Genomic DNA, 12,745 nt, shown 5'->3' with positions numbered 1-12,745 from the left:
AATGTTTTATTAAGTTTCTTAGAACAAGAAAAAGATTATCCCAGCCAAACTCAGATAGCCAATGAAAAAAAAAATTACAATTATACTGCCTTAGCTTGTCATAAATCCTATTAATATTCTGTCTACCTAGTGGTATTTTTTCTTGAAGTCAACTATTAGTTTTATTTAGTGAACTATTGCCAAAACTGCTACGGAAATACTACTGTGTATAGAGATTCTCTGTATTCACAGTGCTATTAAACATTATTTTCAGGCTGTACATTAAATTTCAAAACTAAGACTATGAATGTGTGCCTTTCTAAGGTCCATTTCATTATACTGTGACTGGGAGACTGTAGAGACTGCATCCCTGTATTTTTGCTGCTTATTTTCTACATTAAATACATTGCCTTTTCAAGATCAAGATAATGGAGGGTATAAATAGCATCCTATTCTAATCTATAATCAACTTCTGGGATGAACTTTAAGAAAGTTATTTAATGACACAGACAGTAATTAGAAGTGTCTCAGTCACTTAGCAGTGTCTCAGTCAGAGATGTTAGCCATATTCTCAAGTATTTTATCACTATACTGCTTAAAAATGTGGAAGCCTGAATATTGCCAACCACTCTTCTTTTGCATCCAGTTACATATGGAATTCATGGTACTGTAAAAGGAGTTTCTTATCTCCTCATGTTAGACAAAAGGAGTTTTACTAAACTTGGATGAAATCTGCACAGGAGTTAGACTTAAGCTAAGCTTGCATTTTTGCAGCTATTCTTTCAGAAGTGCTCTAAAACCTACATGATTATTTTTCATTTTCTGAAATATTATGGTGTAAAATCCTAAGAAAAGTGAGTGGAAAATGTTCTGTGAATGAGTGGATAGCATAATGCAGTTTCCACTGTCATCATGTTAGTTTTACTTTGCACATACTGGATATCTAATTATGGTTCTGGGATCGTCATTGCCAGGGACTGATCTCAGCTGGTGTCCATGACTAGCTATCTCTATCCATTACTAACCATACATATCCATTACTAGTTATCCATTTTAAGCCAGCTGGCAAGTCACAGATGTATCATTTGCACATGTGATTCTCTTCTGCTTTGAGATTGATTCCAGGGTTTTTACAACCTATGTCTGACAGAGTATGGGGTGGCCAAGGTGAAGCCCTCTTCCTATCACAGGCAGCAGCATTTACTGTGAGCTGTGCCTTAGTAACCGACAGTTTTCTGGAATTCTTCTGGAACTGACAGACAACTGCAAGAGATGATGTTATGAAGAAAACAGCTGAGGCATGTTACCATGGCAGTAACTCGTTAGCCAGAGCTGGCTGCCCTCACCCCTGCAGTATGATGTACGCTGTAAAAACATGCACGGGGCAGCTCAGCAGTAGCACACTGCCACTTAGTATCCTAAGGCTTATCTTGGTGAAAATGTTTTAAATATATATATATATATATATATAACTCTTTCTTTCTTAGTGACAAGTAAAGACAAACTGGAAAGGCAAGAAAAACCTGAAAAAAAGGAAAGGCATGCAGGTAATTATTTATTTTACATTAGAAGGTACCCTAAATCTAATTCTCTATTCAATTTCCACTTTCCCTTTGAATTGAGAAAAAAAGTTACAAAATATTATGAATAAAAAGAATGAAATAATAAAAAAGTTTGCAGTCTTACACACTAAGTAGCATTTAATATTCCTTCTGCATGTTTTTTGTTGTTTTGGGGTCTCTGGGGAAGGAAATAATATATTTTGTACTCTGGATTAGTGTAATCTTATGATAATCACTGAGTATTTCCAACACTTGCAATAAGAATGGTTGCTAAGAGACTATGGTCATCCAAGAAAAAGGCACCTGACAGTCCTTTCACAGAGGTAATCAGGAAGGCCATGTGGAAAAAAAAGCATTTTAAATAAAATACTGCATAGGGCCATTGCATAGCCACTGAGTAGGCCAGGACCAGTTCTTTCAGTAGTTACTTGCCGTAAATAACTATCTAGCACTGTTTTATCTTCCCCAATTCTTACTTTCTTTTTAACACCAGCTCCATGCTTGTGCATACATTTTTGTGTTCCTAGGATAATCTCATACACTGTACTCAAATAAGGAACTGCGTGTTTTCCCACACATGATCCCTGTAGATCACCTGAGGGCACATCAGCCCATGCACACCCCAGTTCTTCACAACCAAGTGTGATGTGCACACTTTAATCCCAAAAATTTAGCAAATCAGAACCCACAGAGGAGAATGTTTCAGATTACCCACTACTCAGTGACTACCACACCACTCGGGTGTATTCTGAAACCTGAGCCAGAAATCTAGGAACTACAGAGCAGTTAATTTCAATTTGTAAGGTGGAAATTAAAAGCAAACAAAAAGCCCCCAAAGAACATTAGTTATAATGTCACTGCAATTAGGTTTGTAATTAATTATAGTGCTTAGTCATTCATAGCTGGAAAAACTCTTAGTTGTTCCGTGGAGTTCAGAAAATCCTTCAGAAACTAACCAAAGTACTAAACAAGAAAGCTAAAAAATAACCATAAACCAAAATAAAGCAATAAATTACAGGATATAAATATATTAAAGAAATAAAAAAACCCAATATACATAAGTATGACTCTTCTTGACTATCTTCTTTTGTGGGATTACTGGCCCTAGAAAGGCTGCTGCTCCTCCAGCCAATGGCAAAGACTTCAGTGACGCCAGATGAGTTTTTGAAAGTTCCAATTCCATGTTTTGGCATCAACAACAAACAGCAGCAGCTGAATCAATCTGTCTCATTCTTTGCATGCATGACCATGGTGCCTAGTTGTGTTTCTTGACCCTTTTTCTCATTCAAATGCAACTTTTTTTTTTTTTTTTTTTTAATGACCATTAAGATTATTGGTTTTACTTCTAGCTGTTCACAAAGAGAAACCTGAAAAGCCAGAAAAACAAGAAAAGAAAGTGCTACCTAAAGGTATGGAGGATCATTATTAAAAGTTGTACAATTTCAGTGCTTGACATCCTGGGAGAGTGTGGAGATAAGTATTTAAAGTACAAAGGTCTTCATGTTGAACACTTTTGGGTGTTGTCTCTTTTGCTTGAGCAGGTCTTGATCAGCCCTAGTGAAGTCTTGCTCAGCATTTTTTTTTTTTTGCTTTGCTCTCCTGTTTTGATGCACAGAGTTTATTGCAAATCATTCTTACACAGCTAAAGTATGAAACATATGCTATTTTCTTTGCATACCATGATGTCTTTTTCTCCACAAAGGGATTCAGTAATTTGCCTGCAAAGAAGGTTTTCTCTTGTGTATTAGTTTTCAACCTGATGCAGACCTAATGCAAGAGTATTTACTATCACTCAATCTGGGTCTTCCATCATACCCAAAAATAGAATTTCACTTTCTTGCCTTTATTTTTTTCAATAATATTTTAATTTCAGTATATGATTGGCACAGTCTTCTATGGCAGCAGTGGCTTTGGTTAAGATTTACATATCTAATAATTATCATATATATTCTGAAGCAATATCATGGGTGTGTGAGGGGTGATTTTCACTATTCTTTTGACTGATAATTCCATCTTTGGTTATGGTTTGGACAGGGAAATTTAAAAATCCAATCACCTTGCCCTATTATGCCATTTTTTAAAGACTAACATTTATTATTGCTTGGCATTTGAATGTCTTCCTCTGAGGTTAGATATTTCTCCATACGTTCAGACAACATGGATACAAATATACAAATTGCCCTTTTTTTTTTTGAGTTGACCATAGGAGAAATGCAAAACAGAAAGTAAAAGTGGAGAAAAAAATAAAGAAAGGAAGCAGAATGAAGATTTAAAGCCTTAAAGCCCTTTGAAGGGTAGCCATTGTCCAGTTTCCCTTTTACAGGGATATTGTTCAATTTTTTCTACTTTCAGTGTATAGCTTAAAAGTGTGGGAATTTTTTTCATAAAATGAAATCATGCTGAAGTAAGCCTGAGAAAATAAATGCCCATAGTGTCTGTGTTGATTTGAAAAGCAAATAACTTCCAAGAATCACTGAGATAGTCCTAATAAGCAGCCAGCCTCTTTACCCATTTATCTTCTGCTAGCTAACCAAATAATCACTCAGAGCCTTAATGTGTTTAATAACAGCCACGACTCCAGTCACTGGCTGGAAAATTTTATGAAGAATTTGGACACTGTAGCTGCAGAGCTTTGTGGCTGCAGTGTGACTTAGCCATGCTGCCCTCTCTTGGGTAGTTTCCCTGCCGTGAGCCCCCGTGGCATCAGGGCATGAGGACAGTTTTCCTCAGCATGTCCAAAGGTGCATTTTTGCCAGCACTGTGTTGATGAGCTTTCCATTGCCAGGCCCATCTCCCTTTTCTCAGGGGTCTGCTCTAAACTGGATTAGCTACCAGCAGTGCTGAGGGGCTGCTTCAACCACTTGCAGTCCCTAGGAAATGAAACTGTTCAGATTCTGGCCAGCTCTGGGGAATGGACATACTGAAAACTGTGTGGCTACTTCCCACACAGTCAGCAGGTTTTCTTCATGCTCATTACAAAGACTCAAGGTAATCCTTCAGACTCTGATAAAAGCTCCAGAAAGGCTCAGTGATATGAGTGTTTTTTAAACACATCATGTAAAACCATCTTAAAAAAATAAAACCAAGTCTAAATATCAATCATGTCTCATACAGGCTGGAATTCCAGGATGGAATTCTGTTAGAGAGGATTGCTATTATGTAGTTATCAGTTGAAAGAAGCATAATTAATTCTCAAGGCTGGTTTGTTCTGGTATTCTGTCTGGATGGTGACCAGGAGGGCAAAGATAGAGGTCTGCATAAAATTTTGGCAGCCTTTCTGGAACACAGTCGTGTGTGTGCATGTGTTTACACAGTGTATCTGATGCAGACATGAACTCACTCAAGCTGAGCTCTGAAGTGAACACCAGACTTATGGCTGTGTTTGTCGACAATGAGCCCAAGCTAAGAAAAACACCTTTGTGTAAGACAAATGCAGCCACATGCTTCCTGTTGGCTGTAGCACAAGGCCAAGTCCGTGTCTGCTCAGCACTTGACATGAGCAAGTGTGTTTCGTCTGGAATATGTAGTAAAAACATTCCCTAGGAATCTTCAGATCCGTGTGACTCACTTGTCTTCTGGTAAGGGAACCTCAACAGATATTTTGAAGTTTTTTACCCCACTATAAGAATCTGAAAACAATTTTGAAAACTGAAAAACAGGAACCATAAGGAAATGTGAAATTTCCAGTGATGATATTGTGTTTTGGCAATATTTTCTTGTTCTTTGTGAGATTTTGTTGTTCTCATTTCTAGTAACTCAAAAAGATGCACCTGAAAGACATGAAAAAGCTGAAAAGAAACCTCCTCCAAAAGGTATTTATTTATCTATACTACAGTTTTTTAAGCTGAATTGACATTGAAATGCATAAACTTTATTTTATTCAAGCAGAGATTGTAAATGTATGTGAGAAATCAGCTACATTAAACTAAAATGAAATTAATATATAATTAGAATTAAAATGTCTGTAGAATATCCAGGGGTTAATTCTATGCTTGATCCTTTTCAAAATCTGTTGCAATTTCAAACTGAGAATAAAAGTATGAACCACCATTTCGCTGAAAAACAACTAAGCCTATCTGCAAGTGATCTGACATACATTTTCACTATAATTAATTAAGGAAATCAATTCTCCATTAGCCAGCAATACCTGGTTTTGTCTGGGAGCAGTAATGCTCTTATATAAATGTCTGAATTCTGCAATAGCTAGATATTCCAGTTTACACATTGATAAAATCAGTTTAGTTATCTCAGTGATTTAACAGAAATAGAATTCTAGAGCCTTACAGAAAACATAAATTTGGTAGCATACAAGTTTTGCCTCAAAGATGGAGACATTTAGATCTGTGAAGAAAACAGGAGTATGAACTTTGCACTAATCAGGTTAATTTAAAACATATTCAGTGGTAGTTTATACTACTATTGGATTTTCCACTGGGGTGAACTAGAGACACACATAGTGGGAGCATGCATGTCTCGGGTGAAAAAAAGTTGCTGACACAGAAAAGCAGAAAGAATGCTTTGAGTCTCACCAAGTTCTGTGTAGCTTCAGGTACTGATATTTACAGTATCAATGGTAATTCTCCTTAGAGGTCTCCTCACTCTGCTGAAGGGCATCTCATGGATTGGTCTCAGACACTTTCAGCCCCAAGAACTGGTGTAGAGTCAGACTCAAAAACTCAAAACTTCTTGGACTGAGATCTAGAATCAACTCATGAAAGCAATCCTTAAAAATAACCACACACTATTTTTCCAGTCTACAACAGAGTTTAACTCTGAAGTCTAAACTTGTACAGATATTTGTTTGCTCCATATTTGTTTGCTTAATGACCGATATCTTTCTCCCTAGTTTATACCATTAAACCTATCATGTTAGGAACACTCAATATTATTTGGTATATCCTATTATATTTAGCATCAGCCAAGTTCGTGGTATAGCACTGAAGATAAAACCTCTTTGGATCTCATATTTCTGTTTAATTCTGCCTGGTTTGAGGGGATTATAGTTTTCATCAGATCTTACCAAGCTGTTAATAATGAAGAAATGCTCATTATTAATAGTGCAGTATAAAGTAAATGGCACTGAGTGTTACGTTGGGGGCAGAGAATGACACTGCAATCTTATTCTTTATTACCTACAGAGGAGAAGAAAGTAAAGAGCACTAAAGTGGAAGCAAAAGTTAAAAAGGAAGTGAAGGATGGAAAAGGAGAAGCAAAGATGACGACAGAGAAGGTCAAGCAGGCAGAGACAAAAACAACAGAAACTGGGCTAATAAAGGCCAAAACGAAAGTTAAGGAAGAGAAAGCTCTTCAGACTGTAACTAAATCGGACAAGAAAGGTAAACAAAATGAGGAGGAAACAGATGAAGATCCTAAAAAGGTATTAGGGAAGAAAGAGAGAGAATGGAGTTAAATCTGTCAAGGACCAAAGTGCACCCATGAAAAACAAAAGTGCAGTACAAATAAATTCCATATGAACCTCACACTGCTAGGACATGATTACAGAAAATAATATATGTTTAATGTATATAATCAGAAGGTTCTAGAAGTTTGTCATGGCTAAAATTTCATTTTAATTTAAATCCTTCTTTACCAAGGACCAATTTCTCTTCAGATAGGTCTGAGGCTTTGTGGATTTGCTCAGTAGCATCTAATGTAGTAGATTGCAACCAGAGTTATTTTTGAAAATTCAGACTGTCCAATAACCTATTGGGAATTTAGGTTTGTTTCTACATCTGCGTATGTCCTCTGTAACCATAATGAAAGTAGCAACAGCATAAAGGGAATGTAATAATTTATCTAACATCCTCTTGTACGAGGCAGTCGTGTTGTCAGGTATTGTACAACATAGTGCCATACATGCCTGACATAACTTAATGTGAACAGCTTCCAAATTTATTCCAAAAAGGAAAGAAATGCTATTATTCTAGTGTGAGGAAGAAATTAAGTCATGAAACAAAGAATCAACGTGCATCAAAAACATATAGTTAACAAGGTGTTAACTATGTGCTCCACTTTGTCAGAGTAATCCTGGGTTCGTCTACTCCCAGGTTGCACAGACTGGCTCCCTGATTTCCCTGTGGCATTGCCATGGCACTAAGTACAATTTTGTATGAATGAAGGCAGCAGGACCTGGCTTTCTATATGAACTGCCACACTGCAGCCACGGGATTATTCTGACATTGAAAGCGGCAGCTCAGTGTTGCATAGTGCACCTATCTGATCCTTTCAGCTGTTAACCACAGATAAATTGCTGTGCCTGAACATCAGAAAAGCTGTCCCTGCCTGGATATCTGAGTCTGCCTGATCTGATTCTCTCAGACTTTCATAACCATTGCTCTGGACCCCTTAGGAGTTGTCTAAATTATACTTTTCTAGAAAACTGATTATGAGACATAGCCCACTTTCTGACATGCATAGTGCACTGAACTAGTATTTTTTAACATTTATTTGTATTCCAGTTAATTTTGTCCTTCACTTGAAATATTGGGACCTTTGAGGCGTGGAATCAAAGCAGCATCTATCACACTGATTGCTGTGACCAAGGACAAAGTTCAGCAAATCGTTCAGTTCGCTTGGGAGGTGAAAATATCTTTCAACTTTTTGTTTGCTCTGGCAGAGTTTCAGTGCACAGTGGGGTCTGCTCCATACTGTTCAGGATAAAGCCCTCAAAAAGAAATGCTGTTCAGATGACAACAAAATATTTTAAGTAGGGATCAAAGATTACAGAGACCAATAGAATCATGGTGGCTTTTTTGTTTGTTGGGGTTTTTTGTGGCATTCCCAAAAACTTAAGCTGATAAATATTAGCTAAATGATCCATCTTGACATCAAACATTAACAGACCACTTTGCAAGTCTGCTTTGGAGTGTGACCCAGCAACTGTGCATGGAATCCCAGCAGGTGAAAATGAGAATAAGCAGATGGAGTAGAGGAAGTAAGGAGCCTCTTCAACTGCCTTTATCACTGGAGACAGGGTTACGCATATCTGGTGAAAACTGCATTTCCTACTGGTGTGCTTCCTTTTCCCACCATAAACCATTGCTGCCCAGCTGGACACTATAAAAAAATTCATTTTTAGATTTCAGTCCCACTGTGACCCAAGGTGAGCATAATTTTTAAATCAATGCAGTTTTGCAGAGATTTCTTGATCCTGCAATCTTTACTTTTACTTGCTCGAGGGAGTAGCTCTGCCAGTTTATCTGAAACAATGTAAAAAAATATAGCAGTGATCACAAAAGAGTTGTTGCATCATTTCATACTGAAATTAAAATTAAAAAAGACAGGTCATCTTCCTGGGTAAATCACATTAAGTCCAATGACAAAAACATCTATGAGTATTTTTATCATTAAGAATCTAGTCCAAAATTTTGACGTGATCTTTTAGTACTAATATGAATATTTGTGTCATCATTACAGAGTTATAGGTGAAAAGTGTGAAATTCTCCTTTTAATAAGGGACTTTAGATTAAAGTGGAGTTTTAGCCATGAAGAGGCACTTGAAAAATCATATTAATTTAAAATTCCTTAGATTTCAATCTTTACTGATTGGTAGCATTCCTATGAACTTAAATAGGATGTTATAGTACACCTTGCTATACCATATGGAAGTTATATTTTTGTTATTGAGAGTTTTACATTCTGCTTTCAATTTCTTTTATACATCTCATTTTTTTAAGTAGAGTTGCTAAAGATATGAGGACAAATTGATACAAAATCTTATTTCTGAGGTACAATCAAGATTAAGGCTTTTTAAAAAATTTGAACGTAATTTTGAAATTACATTTCCACAAAACAAAACAAACTCAAAAGAATAAAGGCCCCACAACAACAAAAAGCAGATTAGCAAAATCAATAAACCAGAAGAATAGTTTAAAGAATAGATTAGTTTAATATCAATGAAATGGTGTGATTCTAGGGCCTCAGGCTATGTCTATATCACAACTCAGATAGAATCAGCACAGGCTTGTGCTCTGCCCTGGGTCTGTCCATGTAGTGTGTTGTCCCCTGCCACAGTTTTGTTCTGTATCCTCTAGCAGTCTTTTCTACAATGCTCCAGATGGAAATCTTCCCAACAGGCAGCAAGGATAGGGGCAGCTTGTTTTGGCAAAAGAGAACTAAGAAAAGAAAGTTTTTGTGCAAGAACTGTGCCCTGCCATTTGCTTTCTGGGCTAAAGTGTTGGCATTGCTCCATTTTATTTATAAATATTCTCTGAGGCACTATTGCAACAGTGTCAAACTCAGTGCAAACACTTTGCTGGTTTCTGTAGCTTTAGGTGTGCTTGAGAACACACATCTGTATGTGTTTTCTCAAACATGTTTTTGGGGGATTTTTTAGAAGTATCATATAGACTTAGGGCAGATACTGTAGCCTTAAGGAAGGAATGCAAAGTTGGAGTCAGCCAGAATTATAAATTTGAATTCCCAAATATGAAAGTAAAAATTATTATGAATATTCATTAGAGGTTTTAAAGGCAATGTTTACAGCCACTGCCCTGAGTACTGCTGAAAGTTTTGCCCCAGGCTCTGCAATCCTTACTAGGATGGCCCTTGCCATCTCACTAACACAAAGCAGCTGCCTAGGCTTCTATCAACTAGAAAAAGTATTTGGATATTTGTTGAGTTGGTAAACCTTTTCCTAATTGCTACATCTGCAAAGGAAATAATGACTTGAAAGCAGTAGCTCTTCATCCAAGGACTGCTGTATCAGCCAACATGACAGAGCAGCAGTCACACAAATGCCTCAGCATCAAATGATACTGATGTAGCAGTGACCTATGCATGAAAGTCAATTATATAACAAGTGTCACATACTTGGGAATTACAGTTTGCATTTACATGTAAAAACAGTGCCATTTTAACAACTTTAATTAGTCCAAAGACACGTAATTTTATTTTGGAGTTGGCAACAGGGAAAGCAAGTGGCTTTGTAAGTGAGTAGGACAGAGATGCCACAGGAGGTGGAGACAGGAAGAGATGAAACTTCTACAGTGTAGGACCTGTGCTAGAAGAGTCTTGGACACATGGATGAGTATGCTTCACTCAAGGACAACTGAGAACTGACTTAGCTAACCACACCTGACATTTAGACATCAACATTAGCTTTCAAAGCAAAGGCCCATTGGAGTCCATTGGGGAAACAAGATTTTTTTTCTGACCTGCTGAAGAATACAGCAATATTGAACTTCTTTTGTGCCCAGTTAAAGCTGATAACTTTTCCTCATCATTCTTAATGTTAGAAAATTTTATTAAGCTCTTCAGCTCTGCTTATGTACAGGAGAAATCAATAGACAATCAACAATTCTGGAATCAGCATTTTACTTAAATTCAGAAACCTTAATTTCTGAATAGTGTAGTTTTAACAAATAGTGTATATATATTTATATATATATATACACACACACAAATTTAATATATACATATGTATTTGTAAAAATTAGTGTTTGGTGAATTATTCTGTAGTGAAAAAGTAGAATTCTGTAGAAAAATCTTATTGCTGCAGGAGTGTAAGTACACAAAGTTCTCTTTATATGATGAGCCACTAAATATACATATTTATTTTATGGGTAAAAACATATTAACAAAATACAGTGATACAAAACCTTTTTTAAAAAATTTTCTATCAGCTTTCTGTGAAATTGGTCTTCATGAATGATGAAAATTCTATGATACCTGTGGCCAGGCAGCAGTTTGCACAGTACTTGTGTAAGGGGTTAGGATATATGCCAAGAAAAGCTGGCCCAGCAAAAGAAGTGGTAGCTCTGGGACACTGGCAGCTCTGCACTTCTTGGCTAGAGGTTTTGAATTAGATCTGGACAACAAATTGTCACTTTCTAAACATAAGCACCACTTGAAGGTCAGGAAAAAAACCACAAATATATAGTAAGTAAGACTACCCATGAAAAACTACTGAGATGTCTTTGCACTGCCAAACTTTATCTTCAGTGTTAAGTACAACTGACATTCTAAATTTATTTTCTTCATTACTCTTCTTTTCCTTTTTGCTCTGTTAGATCAATATGCATTCTGTCGCTATGTGATTGACATGTTTGCACAAGGGGATTTTTATCCAGGTACTTTCCTATATCATTGAACTCTGTTCTAATATTCTGTTTCCCTGCAAGTTTTTGCTCCTTTATGTATTAAAAGTGTGGTTTTTTATTATTGAAAGGTCTCACAAGAGCAACAAAGAGTGTGCAAATAGTTTTAATAAAGCATAAGAGCTAATGGCTGTTTTCTTAAAGCTTCTAATTTTCTGTCTACAATGCATGAATTTAAATCAAGGTTATGTTAAAAGTAGAGTCAATGGAAGGCTGTAGAAATTGCTGAAATTTTCCATGCTTCTTTTGGCTGAGACACAGGAGGAAGGAGCTTATTGATAATAGCTTATTATTTGGTTTATTAGGTTTTTTTCTCCACAAATAGCAAGGCTTAACTCCAAAATGCTTCAAAAATAAAACTTCCATTGTTGTTAGTATTTAAAATACCTTAGCTGATCCACCATTTCTGTGCTTTATCTTCTCCCTTCTCACATCTCCATGCTAATCTGTTCTAACACAGACACCTAATTCCTCACCAAAAAAAGAAGATAGAGCTACTGATGATGACTGAGCATCATCTCATAATATTAAGTCATTCGACCCTGACCTTATTTAATAAATACTCTTCCTGCTGAAGTCTAGACATACTGTAAAGAGACATAACCCTAGGAATGCAAAGCAATAATATTCATGAAAAGAGTTAAGGAGAGAATATTTAAGGACACTCTGAACATTACCAGCTTTGTTTGTTCAGTTATTTGCTCAACAAACTCTCCACTGGTCCATCCCTGAATTGGTTGTTTTTTTTTCTTATCTCTGCCTTGTGGCTTACATCCTCTCTTGATATGCCCAGGCTCAGACAGAGCTGGTAAATCCTAAGGATGCAGTGAGAAAGAAAGACTCTCTCAAAGGGGAGAGAGAGAGGACACAGCTTTTTGTGGAGAGAAAATGAACAAACTTGGGATTCAGTAGGGAGAGGGTTCCATTAAAAGAGAGTAAAGTACTGCATCTCCTCTAGGACATCTAAAGACAACCAGTTATAAACAGAGGGACTGCTTTAGGCTCGGGGGGGGAGAATAATTAGGCAAAACTTCCAGAGACTCTGTCATGCTTTGATTTAAAAAATAACACCCTGTACCAATGTGAATGACCTAGTTTCTGGATTTA

General features: G+C 36.7%; 1 protein-coding gene across 6 annotated transcripts in view; it reads left to right on the top strand.

The window, feature by feature from the left end:
* TRDN (triadin) overlaps positions 1-12,745 on the top strand; it is a 232,542-nt gene that overhangs the window by 73,290 nt on the left and 146,507 nt on the right. For all 6 annotated transcript variants that reach the window (XM_041423668.1, XM_041423670.1, XM_041423667.1 and 3 more), the window contains 5 exons: positions 1,467-1,526; positions 2,891-2,950; positions 5,294-5,353; positions 6,680-6,877; positions 11,552-11,611. In XM_041423668.1, coding sequence (XP_041279602.1) covers positions 1,467-1,526; positions 2,891-2,950; positions 5,294-5,353; positions 6,680-6,877; positions 11,552-11,611 — 438 coding nt within the window. The remainder of the gene's footprint in view (positions 1-1,466; positions 1,527-2,890; positions 2,951-5,293; positions 5,354-6,679; positions 6,878-11,551; positions 11,612-12,745) is intronic.

Source organism: Onychostruthus taczanowskii, unplaced genomic scaffold, assembly GCF_017590055.1.
Source record: "Onychostruthus taczanowskii isolate IOZ18803 unplaced genomic scaffold, ASM1759005v1 scaffold8, whole genome shotgun sequence".
Lineage (NCBI taxonomy): Eukaryota > Metazoa > Chordata > Aves > Passeriformes > Passeridae > Onychostruthus > Onychostruthus taczanowskii.
The sequence above is the reverse complement of the archived record's forward strand: the minus strand, read 5'-3'. Positions and strand labels throughout refer to the sequence as shown.